The 16,355-nt window shown below is 50.1% G+C and overlaps 1 protein-coding gene across 11 annotated transcripts in view; it reads left to right on the top strand.

Annotated features, from left to right (window-relative positions):
• SHANK3 (SH3 and multiple ankyrin repeat domains 3) overlaps positions 1 to 16,355 on the top strand; it is a 487,858-nt gene that overhangs the window by 228,158 nt on the left and 243,345 nt on the right. For 10 of the 11 annotated variants that reach the window (XR_014160963.1, XM_081879612.1, XM_081879611.1 and 7 more), the window contains 4 exons: positions 5,435 to 5,586; positions 7,724 to 7,891; positions 9,500 to 9,616; positions 10,331 to 10,408. Coding sequence is in view for 10 of the 11 variants with exons in the window: in XM_081879612.1 (XP_081735738.1) it covers positions 5,435 to 5,586; positions 7,724 to 7,891; positions 9,500 to 9,616; positions 10,331 to 10,408 (515 nt within the window). In the remaining variant the exon portion in view is untranslated. Of the gene's footprint in view, positions 1 to 5,434; positions 5,587 to 7,723; positions 7,892 to 9,499; positions 9,617 to 10,330; positions 10,409 to 16,355 lie in introns of those variants that run through there. The other variant, XM_081879610.1, reaches the window with a different exon arrangement.

Here is a 16,355-nt window from a genome sequence, read left to right as displayed (position 1 = left end):
AGATCACTGCGAGTTTTCTTATGCTATGAGTAGATCGCAGTCTATCAGGAGTTGGACGTCCCTGCGTGGAATGCTGAATGCTGAATGCTATAGTTTTCGTAAAATATGCAGGGATTTGTGATATGTAAAATGAACCATGGAAAGAGGAGAAGGGAAGTCATTGATACCTAAAGGATGTAAAACGAGTATTTAAAATTGTAGAACAGAAAATATAATAAAAAATATGTTAAAAAATATAAGAAACTAAACAAAATCCCTTAGATGTCGGAAGATCTGGAACCCAGAAGTCCTGGGTCTCCCCTTTCCTGTCGGGAGGGGAGACTAGCTGACACCAGCTCTTTCCTCCAGGGGTTTTCTCTACCTGGCTGTGGTCAGATCTTGCTGGATTCCCACCAGCATCTCGCAGGCATCTGTTTGGCAACTGTGAGAACAGGGTGATGGACCGAACAGGCTTCCTTTGGCCTCATCCAGTAGGCTCTTCCTCTGTTTTTATTCCCACTGGTCAGTGTGACCAATGACCAGGGATGGTGGTGACTGCATTGCAGCAGCCTTGGGGGGGGGGCACCCTTGCTTCCCACCCCTCCTTCAAAGGTCCCATTGAGGAATCTCTGGTGGGTGCGGAAGGGGGCAGGAGGCCACTGCGAAGGGACCCAAGGAGGCGCAGGTTTAATAAGCAATAAGGGCAAGCTTAATAAACTTCATTTAGCCCTTTAAGGAGACGAAATGTGTTATGTATAATTTAAGCAAACGGTTAGCTGGTACGATATTGCTGCCTGTTATATTTATGAAGCAAAAGCGTGCAAGTTCCCTGGTTTCACCTGAACAACAATTAATTACCAAGAGACGCAGCGCTGGAGCGGAGGGGGACGATCAGCACACACCGCAACATTGGTCGATCTCCTTGCCAGTTGGCAAACAGGAGAAAAATAAAAGCCGAAAATAGAAACCATCAATATCTCCTTATCTGGGACTGTGGAGCTTAGCCTTGCTGTGCAGAATCGCTTCAAGTGTCATCAGTGCCAGTTGGCTGGGTGACTGGAAAAAAAAGAGAGTTCTGTCGGGATCTTTCGTTCCTTGTCCCCATCATTTTCCGTCCTCTCCACCACTCAGCAGCTGGGAGAAAGGATCAATTCCCATCCCTGGCCTGTCTCCCTCTGCCACTCCCAGCCTCCTCCAAAGGAGAGATGAGGAAAGGCCTCAGCTTGGCTCAGCTGGCAGCATCTTCAGGAAGGACTGGGGAGGAATCTAGACACACACACAAAAAACGCTGTGAAAAAGCTTTTTTAAAAAAAAGTTTTGAAAAATATATTGGATTTGCCATAAGCTCACCATTGCCATCTCATGTCACTTTTGTATAATGCACTTAAAACACACTTAAAACATATTTGCAGCTGTATAGCTGAGTCCTGAGAAAGGTTTCCTGCCTGCAGCGACGTTCCGAGGGGGTGGGATGGGGGCAGGCCACCCCGGGTACCATTCCGAAGGGGGGTGACAAAATGCTGACCCCCGATTGGCGGCACACACACCCGGGCGTGCACCGCTTGCTGCACACACCCCGGGATCCGCACCATGCACTGCGGGCAGTGTGCCACGCCCCCTGGGATGTGCGTCACGCCCCCTGGGATGAGCACCGCTCCGCATACCAGAGCAGGTTGTATCGCCTCTGCCTGCCTGAAAAGGATCTAGTGGTCTTAGTGGACCACAAGCTTAACATGAGTCCACAGTGTGATGCAGCAGCAAAAAAAGCTAATGCTATTCCAGGCTGTAGAAGTCTAGGGTCCAGATCAAGGGAAGCCATAAAGGGTAAAGGGTAAAGACCATTAAGTCCAGTCACGGATGAATCTGGGGTTGCACACTCATCTCGCTCTATAGGCCGAGGGGGCCGGCGTTTTTCTGCAGACAGCTTCCAGGTCATGTGGCCAGCATGACTAAGCCACTTCTGGTGAACCAGAGCAGCGCACAGAAACGCCGTTTACCTTCCCGCCGGAGTGGTACCTATTTATCTACTTGCACTTGATGTGCTTTTGAACTGCTAGGTTGGCAGGAGCAGGGACCGAGCAACGGGAGCTCACCCCGTCGCGGGGATTTGAACTGCCAACCTTCTGATCGGCAAGCCCTAGGCTCTGTGGTTTAGACCACAGCGCCACCTGCGTCCCAGGGAAGTCATAGTCCCACTCTAGACTGCCTTGGTCAGACCATATCTGCAATACTGTGTCGAGTTCTGGGTGCCACAATTTAAGAAGCATGTTGATAAACTAGAAGATGGGCAGAGGAGGGCGACCAAGATGATCAAGGATCTAGGAACCAAGCCTTCTAAGGAATGGTTGAAAGCTTTCTGACTCCCCAAGTGCAGCAGGGATCTTAGCGGCTTGTTGGGGTTTTGGGAAAGGTCGGGTTCAGAGGCTCCGGACGAGATGCTGAGTCCACAGCAGGCCGGGGCGGCTCTGTGCTCCATTTCTGGCATGCAGAGGCTTCAGGGGACTTGCAGCTGTGAGCTTGTAAACCTTTATGGGCTGGAAATAATCCAACTTCTGCTGCTGTTTGCACCTCATGCTTTCTGCAAGAAGGGAGAAACGCTGGCATGGAAACGGCTTTTAGGAGATGTGATTTGTTGGAGTGAAGTTTCTGTTCCTCTGCCTCAGACCTTTCAAGTGAAGACCCAGGGAGATGGGCAGTGGGTTGATTATTTACCATTATTACTATTATTATTATTATTATTATTATTATTATTATTATTATTATTATTTTGGGGAGAGGCATCCCAGCTCTGCAAAAGACTTAAGTCCCAAACTAAAAAGCTGAAGATCACTAATGCCTAACTCCACTCTAGGGACGTGGGTGGTGCTGTGGGTTAAACCACTGAGCCTAGGACTTGCCGATCAGAAGGTCGGCGGTTCGAATCCCCGCCACGGGGTGAGCTCCCGTTGCTCGGTCCCTGTTCCTGCCCACCTAGCAGTTCGAAAGCACGTCAAAGTGCAAGTAGATAAATAGGTACCATTCCGGCGGGAAGGTAAACGGCGTTTCCGTGTGCTGCTCTGGTTCACCAGAAGTGGCTTAGTCATGCTGGCTACATGACCCAGAAGCTGTATGCCGGCTCCCTCAGCCAGTAAAGCGAGATGAGCGCCGCAACCCCAGAGTCAGCCACGACTGGACCTAATGGTCAGGGGTCCCTTTACCTTTACCTATTTTTAAAAAACAAAAACTTTCTCCTCTCAGACAAAAAAGAGAATTAGTCACCTGAGCTTCTGAGCTCCACCATCCTGACTTTCTGCTTTTGTTGCCGGGGGTGGGTGGGTGGAGGGAGATAGATGAACTCAATGAGAGGGGGCATCTGAATTACTTCCACCTGTGAGCAGGAGACTGCTAGGCCTGTGGGAATGTTCAGGGATGCAGGAGAGGATATATTGTTTGATTATAGCCTTTCCAACTTGTGTAAACAAGTTCATAATTTTAGCAGAGTAACATTCCCCTTTTTAAACTTGCAGCTCAGGCTCGCTAAAGCCTCTATAATAACTGTTCTGGTATTTCCCCCTTATTCCCTCATAAAAGATAAGATACAACACAGCCTTCTATAAAAGTATAAAAAGAGTTTACTCACTCACATTCTGTTCACAATCGGATCCCAGAAGGCAGACTTAGCTTAGAAAAGTTATATATACCTGGAAACTATCTCCTAAGGAGACAGTCCCTTTGTCCTCTCTTGGCTGGAGGCCAAGACAGCATCTTTGGCTAAACAGATGTTGCTTCTTCGATGCATGTAGTCACAGAGAGAGAGATGGCTGCCCTGCCCTGTGCTTTTGTCGTTACCTGTCCAGGTGAGGCCACGCCCACCTCTAGTCACATGCAGAGGAAGTCTGTCCCAGCCCAGAGGGAAACAGGAAGTTGACCTGCTGGCTGGACAAACATTCCTCCCCATGTGCAAACATGTCCACTCTAGGAATGTTGTACTTGACTGCTGTTGTGTTTCACATCCCACAAGGCCAACCCCCATGCTGAGGAAATGCCCCCACAAGAATGAAACAGCTTCACTTCAGACACGTTTAGCAAACCACCCCAAGGCTAGCCAGCAAGACATGGATGCAAACATCTCTTGCACTTTGCTTTAAAGAATAACGAAAACTGATGCACTTATTTCCTACTATTCTTTCGGAAACGCCACTGGTCTCCCCTCCATGCCCAAAGACCTCCTGATATTTCCAGACTTTACTGTGCCCCTGGGGCAAATCCTGCTGCCCCTGTTGGTGTCAGGATGTGCCCAGTTAAAGGATATGAAGCAGCATCTGTTGGGGGTGCTTTGGGAGGTTTCCTTCCGATTCCTGCTTGGACCAGGTGATCTCTCCAAGCGATCCAGTAGCTCACCCTCTTTTAGTGCTCACTTGACAACTCTCAGCCTCTCTCTCTGAGGAGGAAGAGCCATAGCTCAGAGATGCAGAGCACCTGCAAAACCAGGTGGGTCTGGGCATCTTCCTTGCCTGAAGCCCTGGAACTAGTCCTTTTTAAATATATTTTTATTGGTTTTTTCATCATTTTATACATCTTAACATAACCATTTCAAACATTAAAGTACAAGGTTCTTGAACCTTCGGACCTCCTTCGCTCCCTCCATGGGTTCGACGTTTAAAATTAAATATTTGCTGCATCTTTTACCCTTATCCATCTGTTAAATAACCATAATTATCCAAAATATTTCCACATTACAAGTGTCATTGCATCCCTGCCACAGATTTTAGCTGTTTAAAGTGGTCTTTTAAATAAATTACAAATTTACTCCAGTCTTTCGAAAATACTTGATCTTCATGGTTTCGGATATTCCCCGTCAGTTTCGCCATCTCCGCATACTCCATCAGTTTCGTCTGCCATTCTTCTTTTGTTGGTACTCCTCCTTCCTTCCATCTCTGGGCTAGTAGCATTCTCCCTGCCGTTGTTGCATACATAAAAAGTCTTTTGTCTTCTCTTGGTAACTCTTCACCCATTATACCTAGTAAGAAGGCTTCTGGTGATTTAACAAATGTATTTTTGAACATTTTCTTTAGTTCATTATATATCATTTCCCAGAACGCCTTTACCAATGGTAAAAAGTACCCTCTTTCTCTTTACATTTCCAAGAGAGTTTTGAACTTGTTTTGTACATTTTAGCAATTTTACTTGGTGTTAGATACCAGCGATGACCTGGGACCTGCCTGCAGCTTCTTGCTCTCTCGCCCATCCCAGACCCAACTCCCACTGCTACTGTTTCCCAGCAGAAAGAGCAGGAGATCTAGGGCAGGTCCTGTCATGAGGGGAGGGGGCGGGTTTCAGTGGGATGGGGGCTGCGAGGCAAGCCCACCCCTCCTCAGTTGTGGGGATGGGCCAAGAGTTCATGGAGAGCTTCTTCCGAATGCGTTTCTCAGATGTGCACCTTCTCTTTCCTGGGGCGGGGTGGGGGCCTCTCCAGAATGCCCCCTGACGATGGCCGCCCAGCTGGAGTACTGTATCGACATGATCAAAGCCCTGAGGAATGGAGGTGCCCACCTGGATTTCCGGACGCGAGAGGGCATGACGGCTCTGCACAAAGCCGTCCGGTGCCGGAATCACACTGCCCTGATGGTGAGTTTTCCTGGAGCCGCTTTCCTGTTCCTCCTGCTGCTCTCGGCTCGCTTTACTTATTAGCCCCCCCCCCTCAATTCCACCGTACCCCCTCCCCCCTTATGAGTTTGCCACCCCTGAGCAGAGGGTCTCGGAGCTGCCCAGTACCTCTGCCTAACCTCGTGGGGGTTTTTGGGGGGGTGTTTCCCACTCACCACGCTAGGGGCCACTTTCCTGTGTCTGGGGGTGTCACAACTGGCTGCTTTGCAGGTTCTGGATGTTCTTGGTGCATGGGGGGAGGCAAGCATGGGGAGGTGGCTTAGCACACTGCCCCCGAACGGGATGGGGGCGAATGCCTTGATTCTCATCGTTGCATCCTGCTTGCTCCTCCTGTAGAGCCTGGAGACCACCCTCCCTTGCCCTGTAGAGGCGGACCATCCAGCACTGAGTTAACCTATGGAACTCCCTGCCACAGGAGGCAGTCCTGCCCCCCCCACCTGGGTGGCTTTAGAAGAAGATTACCGTATTTTTCGCTCTATAAGACGCACCCGACCATAAGACACACCTAGTTTTTAGAGGAGGAAAACAAGAGAGAAAATATTCTGAATTTGCTCAGCGCTCCCTTTAAAGAGCCGAGCCTGCTGGCTTTTCCGGGAGGTGGGGAAGGGACGACGGGCAGCCCGTTAGTCCCTTCTCCCTACTCGGGGAAAAGCCAGCAAGAGCCGCACACACGCTCAGTGCGGCTCTTTAAAGGGAACACTGAGCAGAGCCTTCCGCCTGCATTCGCTCCATAAGACGCACACACATTTCCCCTTACTTTTTAGGAGGGAAAAAGTGTGTCTTATGAAGCGGAAAATATGGTAGTCAACTTCAAGGCGGCGGAGAGGGCTTCCTATGGCTACTTGCCAGGATGGCTCTGCTCTGTCTCCAGTGCCAGAGGCAGCAATCCTTCTGAATCCCAGTTGCTGGAAACCACAAGAGGGCAGTTGCCATTTTGGGGTTTGCCTTGGGCACCAGCATGTCTTGGGCCAGCCCTGCCGTCCCCTTAATAAAATTGGGGATGTGGATATGAAGCTCTGAGGTCCACAAGGGCGATCTGACGGTGCGCATTGCACCATTTACATGGTCGTCATCATCACCATAGTTTATTTTCACGCCGCCTTTCTGTTGCTTGAAACCACGCTCAAGGCAGCTCACAGCATGCAAAGATTTACGCGGCAGCAAAAATATATTGTGAAACTATAACAAAAGTAGTCATGAGCAGCAAACTGAAACATCAAAAGGTGCACAGCAAGATTAAACAATCCCTATGCAAGTCATAATAAGATGAAAGATGAAAAAATTAAAAGAACCACAGCAAAATCAACATCTCCAAGATTAAGTTGTGAATTCCCCACCACCAAAAAAAATACGCCAACTCCAAGAATGGTGATGATGGTTCATATAACACATTTTATGCATTCATGAAATGCTTTGTTTACATTAAGTCAGTAATGTGTGCAACGTTCTTGTATGGTAGGCCACTTTAGTCTTCCTGGGCTGTAAATGGGGATCTAGAGAGCCAGTGTGGTGTAGTGGTTAAGAGCGGTAGTCTCGTAATCTAGGGAACCGGGTTCGCGTCTCCGCTCCTCCACCTGCAGCTGCTGGGTGACCTTGGGCCAGTCACACTTCTTTGAAGTCTCTCAGCCCCACTCACCTCACAGAGTGTTTGTTGTGGGAGAGGAAGGGTAAGGAGAATGTTAGCCGCTTTGAGACTCCTTAAAGGGAGTGAAAGGCGGGATATCAAATCCAAACTCTTCTTTTCTTCTTCTTCTTCTGATGCCAAGAGAGATTTTTGCTTGCCTAAAGCCACCTATTGAATTCATTTTGAGACTTGGAGAGAGGAAACCACCCTTCTCACACCCTGAGCCACGCCAGGAAACCAACTCTTGCCACTTCCACTTCATGCCCAGGCATTCCTGGACTGCATCCTTGGTGGGCAAAGCTGTTAAAAAACCAGCAACCCGCCTCCCTCCAAATTCCTAGTGGTACTCCTGCAGGTCCTGGCGTTTTGGGTGTGTGGTCTGCCTCTGCCCCGCCCCCCTCGCCTTTCTCGCGCCGAGAGGTCCAGCAACCACTGACCGACCCCCATTGCCTGCCTGTGACTGTGTTTGCGCAGACGCTGTTAGACCTGGGTGCCTCTACAGATTACAAGGACAGCCGTGGATTAACGCCTCTGTACCACAGTGCCATGGTTGGAGGGGACCCCTACTGCTGTGAGCTCCTCTTGCACGACTACGCCAAGGTGGGCTGCATCGACGAAAACGGCTGGCAAGAAATCCATCAGGTGAGGCTGCGAGGCGGCTGCAGGTGGGTGGGTGGGTGGGCGGGGAGGCTAGCACCCAGGAAGGGGGAGCTCAGCCCCCAAGCAGTTGCCTGGCGGAAGAGGCCCCACGTTGGGGAAAGTGAGGTAGCTGCTACACTGGGTTATGGTGGCATTTTGGAGCAGGAGGCAAGCATGTCATCGATGCAACAGTTACAGATAGGTAGCCGTGTTGGTCTGCCATAGTCAAAACAAAATAAAAAAATTCCTTCCAGTAGCGCCTTAAAGACCAACTAAGTTAGTTCTAGGTATGAGCTTTCGTGTGCTCATACCTAGTATCTGAAGAAGTGTGCATGCACACGAAAGCTCATACCTAGAACTGACTTAGTTGGTCTTTAAGGTGCTACTGGAAGGAATTTTTTTTATTTTGTTTTGATCGATGCAACAACAATGCATTGGTGTGGAGTTACCCTGGACCGTACATAAGGCTGCTTCACTCATTGTTCTGCAATGCTTCCCCAATGTTACTGCATTGCTGCCTTCTTGTGCCCCAGCATGTTGGGGAAAGCGAGGTAGCCATTGGAGCACAGATGCCACTTGGCTCTGCTTTTCCGCAACACCTGAGTCTGGAGAGGCCGTACATCATCTGGGTTGTTGTCTGGGGTGGAGTGGATGAAGGCCAATAAACTGAACTTGATGGAGTTGTGATGATTGTTCCCATGTCCGGGAAACTGACTGGTTGCCCGTTCTGGATTGGGTTGACGTCCCTCTGAAAAAACACCGTGGCAGTTTGCAGGCTGCTCCAAGATCAATCTTTGTCACCAGAGGCTCAGTTAGCCTCAGAGGCCGGGAGTGCCTTTGAATGGTTTTGGCTGGCACGTCAACCATGGCTGTCCTTGGGACAGGGAGAATCTGGCCTTAGTGGAAGGCAGCCCCATGATGTTTGGCCCATGATACGAAGCACAAGGAGCCTCCATTGTCTCCCAGTACGTTTCGAAGCACAATTCAAGGTGTTGGTGCTGACCTTTAAAGCCCTAAACGGCCTCGGTCCAATAGACCTGAAGGAACGTCTCCACTCCCATCGTTCTGCCCGGACACTGAGGTCCAGCTCCGAGGGCCTTCTGCCAATTCCCTCCCTGCGAGAAGCGAGGTTAGAGGGAACCAGGCAGAGGGCCTTCTCGGTGGTGGCGCCCGCCCTGTGGAACACCCTCCCATCAGATGTCAAGGAAATAAATAACTACCTGACTTTTGGAAGACATTGGAATGCAGCCCTGTTTAGGGTCATTTTTAATGTTTTATGTTTTACCGTGTTGTTGTTGTTGTTGTTGTCTTGGTGGATCCCACTCACCCCCACCCTGCCCCCCACCAAAATAACGCTTTTCTAAAGTGTTATTTCAGCTATGGAATCATGTCTGCAAAATGCAGCATAGATGATTCAGAATAAGTAATTCAATGTTGGAGGAAAGCAAGCCTGTGGTGTGTGTGTTTCGGAGGGTGATGGTGGAGGGCCATGGAGAGCAGGGGGCACTGTTGATGTGGTTTGTTGAGTCCAGCACTTGCTGCTGTCCCCCGTGTGACCACCCACCTGAACTGAAACTTCTCTGCCCCCCCCCTCCTTCCTTCCCCAAACAGGCCTGTCGCTATGGGCATGTTCAACACCTAGAGCACCTTCTTTTCTATGGGGCGGACATGACAGCGCAGAACGCATCTGGGAACACAGCCCTCCACGTCTGTGCTCTCTACAACCAGGTGAGTCCTGCCTCCCTTCGCTCTGGCAGATCAGCCCTTGAAGGGGATCAAGAGCCCTCCTCCTTCTGCACCAGTGCAGTTCTGCAGGCAGGCAGGTTGGGCTAGATGACACTTGGGGTCCCTTCCAACGTGACAATTTTGCGATTCTGCATTCCTTTTGCCTGCATGAAGAAAGCCGACAGGGAAAGAGGGGTTCAAGGGGGTTCTTCCCAGCTGGCCCTCCTCAAGATTCAGCTCCGGGATATGCAGAGCAGTTTAAAGGAAACCACCCCTGAGCATGTACTGAGTGCATTCCCCTTACAACTTGAAAGTGTAGCTGAAGCTGAGTCTGGGGTCCAGGGATTCCAAGTCAGCGGAGGTTCAAGCCTACACTGCAGAATTAAGTTCTGACACCTCTCCTTCTTTCCCAGAAAGTAAAATACTTGTTCTCAAACCTTTTCAGGGAACACTCCCTCCCCCCCCCCAGTTCCAGAAACTCATCCTCTGTGCCCCCAACCCTACCCTATCCTACAGGGTACCTCGGGTTACAAACGCTTCGGGTTACGTGCTTTCAGGTTGTGGACCACGGGAAACCCAGAAGTTCCTCGGTCTCTGACTCGGCTCTGAATTGCCAGTTTGGCAGTGCAGGCTGTTCCCATGTTGCTCCCCCCACCCAAAAAAAATAAATAATAAAATTCAGGAGAGTTCAACCTGCCTTTCTTTTTCCCTTGCCAGGAAAGCTGTGCTCGGGTCCTTCTCTTCCGTGGTGCAAGCAAGGAGATCCGGAATTACAACAGCCAGACAGCATTCCAGGTAGGAGAGCCCAGAAGTGGGGCCAGGGAAAGGGTCTCTGCCTCCTGGGCTGCCCTCCCAGTTCCACCCTTCCATGTCTCCCTCAGAAGATGCGGCAGAGGCCCCCCATGTGGGTTCTTGCCCATCTGTGCCATCGGCCTCCTCTCTTGGGGGGGGGGGGAGGCAACTGCATAGGCAGCAAACAGAAAGAGAGGCAGAAATTGCCCAGGAGGGAGAGGCATGCCAAGAATGACAGCTTTATTGGGGAAGGGGCCAGCCAGATCTGCGCCCCTTGGCAGAAATCCTATAGAGTCAGCGGGGCCTTGGACCCACCCTGCTTGCTATGGGGCACGGGAAGAAGAACCACACTCTAGAGCAGAGTTGGACCCTCCTGCAGACGCTATAGGGCACTCCACCCCAACAGCCAGCATGGTGAGCATTCGGGCCACATCCCAGACTCAGGGTATTTTATTGAGGCAATAGCAACAACAAGCAGTAGTAGTAATAATAATAATAATTTATTTATTTATACCCCGCCCATCTGGTTCCCCAGCCACTCTGGAAAGCTTACAGCAAAATATTAACATATAATAATTCATCAAACATTAAACATTAAAAAAATTTCCTAAGCAGGGCTGCCTTCAGATGTCTTCTAAAAGTCAGATAATTGTTTATTTCTATGGGGTGGGTGCCACCACCGAGAAGGCCCTCTGCCTGGTTCCCCATAATCTCACTTCTTGCAGCGAGGGAACCTCCAGAAGGCCCTCAGACCTGGACCTCAGTGTCTGGGCAGAATGATGGGGGTGGAGATGCTCCTTCAGGTATACTGGGCTGAGGTCGTTTAGGGCTTTAAAGGTCAGCACCAACACTTTGAATTGTGCCTCCCAATTATAATTATAATCATCTCAAAGCTCATCCTCAGTGGCTGCCAATTAACTATCTGGCTAGGGGCTCACACACACTTTTGCTTGCCTCACAGCTTTCCTTCGGTTCACTGCTGAATCTGAGCAAACATGGATTGGGTTTTCTCCAGATTGGCGATTGCTCTGATTTAGCACTAAAGAGCAGCTTTCCCAGGTTGGGGGAGGGGAGGGGAAGTGGCAGGGCCAAGTCGGAAACCCACTTGGTTCTGAGTGCAGCAAGCATGGCATAAGGCTTGAAGACTTGCAAGACACACCTTGAAGACTTGCAAGGAAGGAATTTTTTGCAAAAAAAACCATGTCTGCATCCTCAATGCACCCCACCCGGGCAACCTCACAATGCCACAGGTGACCTTCTCTGCGGCTAACAGCAAGGAGCCTCATTCTGCACCCCTACAATTTAAAGCAACTACTCCCTTCCCTTCTTATTCTCAGAGGAAAGCGTGAAAAGGTCCTTCTTATCTAGGGGCCGGGTGGCTTCCAAATTGGTGGGTTTTGTGGTGGGGGAGATTGAATTATTCAACATTTATTACAAACCACTTAGAGGCTTTTATTGCAATCAAGGTTTTAAATACATACAGATAGATGATTGATAGATAGATAGATAGATAGATAGATAGATAGATGATAGATAGATAGATAGATAGATAGATAGATAGATAGATAGATCGATAGATCGATAGATCGATAGATCGATCTAACAAGACAGTCTTGTTAATTGTTCTGGAAGACAGATAGATAGATGATAGAGAGATGGAGAGATGATAGATAGATGATAGATAGATGATAGATATAGATAGATAGATAGATGATAGATAGATAGATGATAGATGATAGATAGATAGATAGATAGATAGATAGATGATAGATATGATAGAGAGAGAAAGAGAGAGAGATACCAACAAGCAAGCATGTCATTGATGCAATAACAATGCATTGGCGTGGAGTTACCCTGGACCATACATAAGGCTGCTTCACTCATTGTTCTGCAATGCTTCCCCAATGTTACTGCATTGCTGCCTTCTTGTTCTCCAGCACAGCAAAAGCAGGATAAAAAGAATGCATCAGAACTTTTGTGGTATGAAAAGTTGTGGGATTTTAGCAGGGAGCTATGGGACATGCAGTAATCTCCAGCCAGGCTTCCTGCTGGCTAAGGAAACGGAGAAGGGGCAATGGGGAGTCATGTCCCCCCAGGAGAACACGAGAAGAGCCTGCTGGATCAGGCCAATGGCCCATCTAGTCCAGCATCCTTTTCTTCTCACAGTGGCCAAGCAGGTGCCTCAGCTTTGAAGCCCACAAAAGCAGGATCTGAACACAACTCTCCGCTCCCATGGTCTCAACAACTGCCATCCAGAAACATTAGCCATCCATAGCCCTCTACTCCTCCGCGAATTTTCCTAATCTTCTTTTGAAGCCAAGTTGCTGGCCATCACCGCCTCCTGTGGCAGGGAGTTCCATAGGTTAACTGTGCTGTGCAAAGTGCCTCCTCCCCACCACCACCTTGACCCCAAACCTGCTAGAGCAAGAGGGGCAGGACTTACCTTCTGTCAGGAGTGCCTGCAGGAGCCGGGCCCGGTGACTAATAGGGCTTCGCAGGACTGGGGCCTTCCTAAGTTTGTTCTGGAGAGGCAAGGTGCAGCTGCACAGGTGAGGCCTATTGTTAACTCACAGCACCTGGTGGCAAGAGCCGGGAAGGGATATAAGTCAGCATTTCCATTTGGCTCTTTGCCACAGCAACTCGTTTCCTGCCTTGCTGCGTTTGGCTTCTTGCTTCCTGATCCTCGGACCTCGGCTCCTTGATTCCTTGCTCCTCGAGCCTCGGACCCTTGACTTCGTGACTTCTTGCTTCCTGACCCTCAGACCCTTGCCTTCGTGACTCCTTGCTTCTTGACCCTTGGACCCTTGACTTCGTGACACCTTGCTTCCCGACCCTCAGACCCTTGCCTTTGTGACTCCTTGCTTCTCAACCCGTGACTTCATGACTCCCTGCTTCCTCAACCTTGGACCCCTGGCTTCTGGACTTTCATTCCTGCTCCCACCCCGCCATCTTGCCCCCGGTCCTGACGTCCTAAGCCGGGACTTCAATCGCCCATAGACCGGACCTTGACACCTTGCCTAAAGGTCTGGGGTGGGCAGCTGCCCTGTTTCGACTGGGCTTTCAGCCAGTCAGAAAGGCCTAGGAAAAGTGGAGCGCTCAGCCCGATTTGGGCGTCGGGAAGCTGTTTCTCCAGCCTCTCATTCCTCATTCCTGTCTTCCCATTGTGAGTCATGAAATGTAGTTTAGGGGGCAGTTTCTGACAATGTCTGAAAGAGCTGCCTCTCATCTCCACCTCAATGCTGGGCTCCTTTGGCCCAGGAAGGAGGCCACCCCAGCGTGCCCAGTGAGGCCAGTGGCCCTCTTGGCTTGGGCATGGAGGGACAGGTGACACTGGAGAAGCCGCAAGACCTGCGCTTTGGAGATGGCCCCCTTCGCGCATCCCCCCGGTTCTGCTTTGGCATGCCGACAGCGTGAGTGATAAATCCAGGGCTATTTTTATCGCAGGCCTTTGTCAGCAAGTCTCCCGCAGGAAGGGCAGCAAGAAGCAGCAGCGGGAGGAGCAGGATTCGCTTTGCCAAGGAAGGATCTCTATGACTTAAGGAAGGCCACAGGCCCTGACTCTTCCTCCAATGCCTGGAGAGTGGGCTGATGGGGTAGACTTTGCTCAAGCTGCAGCTCAGGAGCACTGTTTGTGCAATGGCGCCGCTGAGGAGCCCCATGCTCTGCTTCCAGAGCTCAGCCTTGGCATGTATGAATAGGGGTGCCCCTGGGTCAAGAAGGACACTGACAAACTGGAACGTGGAACTGGGTCAAGAAGGACACTGACAAACTGGAACGTGTCCAGAGGAGGGCAACCAAAATGGTCAAAGGCCTGGAAACGATGCCTTATGAGGAACGGCTAAGGGAGCTGGGCATGTTTAGCCTGGAGAAGAGGAGGTTAAGGGGTGATATGATAGCCATGTTCAAATATATAAAAGGATGTCACATAGAGGAGGGAGAAAGGTTGTTTTCTGCTGCTCCAGAGAAGCGGACACGGAGCAATGGTTCCAAACTACAAGAAAAAAGATTCCACCTAAATATTAGGAAGAACTTCCTGACAGTAAGAGCTGTTTGACAGTGGAATTTGCTGCCAAGGAGTGTGGTGGAGTCTCCTTCTTTGGAGGTCTTTAAGCAGAGGCTTGACAACCATATGTCAGGAGTGCTCTGATGGTGTTTCCTGCTTGGCAGGGGGTTGGACTTGATGGCCCTTGTGGTCTCTTCCAACTCTAGGATTCTATGGGTCCCTGACCCCCGACTGGAGCTCCTCTGAGCACCTGCAAGCTGAGCCCCACCCAAACAGCTCTCCCACAACCAGACCTTGCCATAGCTGAAAGTTGTGGCTCCCAAAGGAGCTTGTGGCATGCAGTGTGTTTCAGAAGCCGAGCACAAATGTTGGGGCAGGCAAGAGCTCCTGAACCATTTCCAAGTCTGCATCAGCCTAACTTGTTGGAGGCATCAATTTTGCTTCTGAATGCCAATTGGTGGAAACCACAGAAGAAGAGAGGGCTCTGGTGCTGATGTTCTCCTCGCAAGTTTGCCCAAAGTGCATTCTGGCTGGCTGCTGTGAGAACGGGATGCTGGACGGGCCTGATCCAGCAAGGCTCTTCTTAGGCTTTTTATGTCCAATTACTTGTGAGTTCAACAGGTTATGTTGCTTCTGGCATTTCAGTGCCCTGTGTTCTGTGCAAACAAGGGAAGACCGAGGTGAATACCATACCATCTCCAGGTGAATAAGATGTCAGGCTGAAAGCCCAGGGGAGCTCTTGGTGAGCCATGGCAGCTTAGAGCAGAGGGACAATCCTGGATAGGGTCTGGAATCTAAGCCTGGTGAGGAACGGTTGAGGGAGGTGGGCTTGTTTAGCCTGGAAAAGAGGAGACATGAGAGCCATATTCAAATATCTTAAGGGCTATAATATGGAAGGTGGAACAAACTTGGTTTCTGACCCAAACCAATGGATTCAAACGGCCAGAAAGGACATTCTGACCCAACGTCAGATGGGAAGAGCTCTTTGGCAGTGGAACGGGCTCCCTTGGACTGTCCTTCACTGGAGGGTTTTCAGCAAAGGTTGGGTGACAGCTGTCATGGATGCCTTAGGGGAGATTCCTGCACTGCGGGGGGTTGGACTAGATGATCCTCAGGGTCCCTCCAACCCTACAGCTCTTATGATTCTGTGAAGTGGGCACTTCTGCAGGCGCTGGCCTGTCTGTCTCATTCTGCTTCAACTTCCTGAGACTCTGAGCCTTGGTGGTGATCAACATCTGACCGCCTCCCCCTCCCCCGCTGCCAGGGATTCATCTGGCCTCTCCATCTCTGCTAATGTGTGCCATTTTGTGAGTTTCCATTACGGTGGCAGCATTTCACGGTCTTCTGCATCCATTTCATACTTGAGATCAGACTGCTGCATCTTGGATCTGTTTCAGTTCCATTTTGTCAGAAGCAATTATTAACACCCCCTCCCTCTGTTGTCCCTCCCCCCCCCGCCTTTGTGGACTCCAGAGGAAAGAAGCAGCTGAACTTTCATCCTGTTTCTCAGCTCCCTTTGGGGTCTTTATTGGGTCCTGTCAGGAGGATGTGGCAGCCATCAGGCAATGACAGATCTGTACATTTCTAGACCACTCTTTCACTAAGTTCCAGGGTGCCATCCCTGATCATAGAATTGTATAATTGTAGAGTTGGAAGGGACTGCAAGCATAATCTAGCCCAACCACCTGAAATGCAGAAATCACTGCTAAAGAATCCCTGAAGGACGCCATCCAACCTCTGCCAAAAGCCTCCAAGGAGGGAGAGTCCACCACCTTTTGAGGTTGTCTGCTCCACTGTCGAAAGTTCCTCCTAATGGTCCATCCGAATCTCCTTCCTTACAGTTTGAATCTGTTGGTTTGGTTCCCTCTGGAGCAGCGAAAAACAAGCTTGCTCCATCTTCTACTTGACAGCCTTTGAGGTATTTTAAAGTGGCTCTCATATCTCCAA

The sequence above is a fragment of the Podarcis erhardii genome (genome assembly GCF_964252035.2).
Source record: "Podarcis erhardii genome assembly, chromosome: 10".
In the NCBI taxonomy this organism is placed as follows: Eukaryota; Metazoa; Chordata; class Lepidosauria; order Squamata; family Lacertidae; genus Podarcis; species Podarcis erhardii.
The sequence above is the reverse complement of the archived record's forward strand: the minus strand, read 5'-3'. Positions and strand labels throughout refer to the sequence as shown.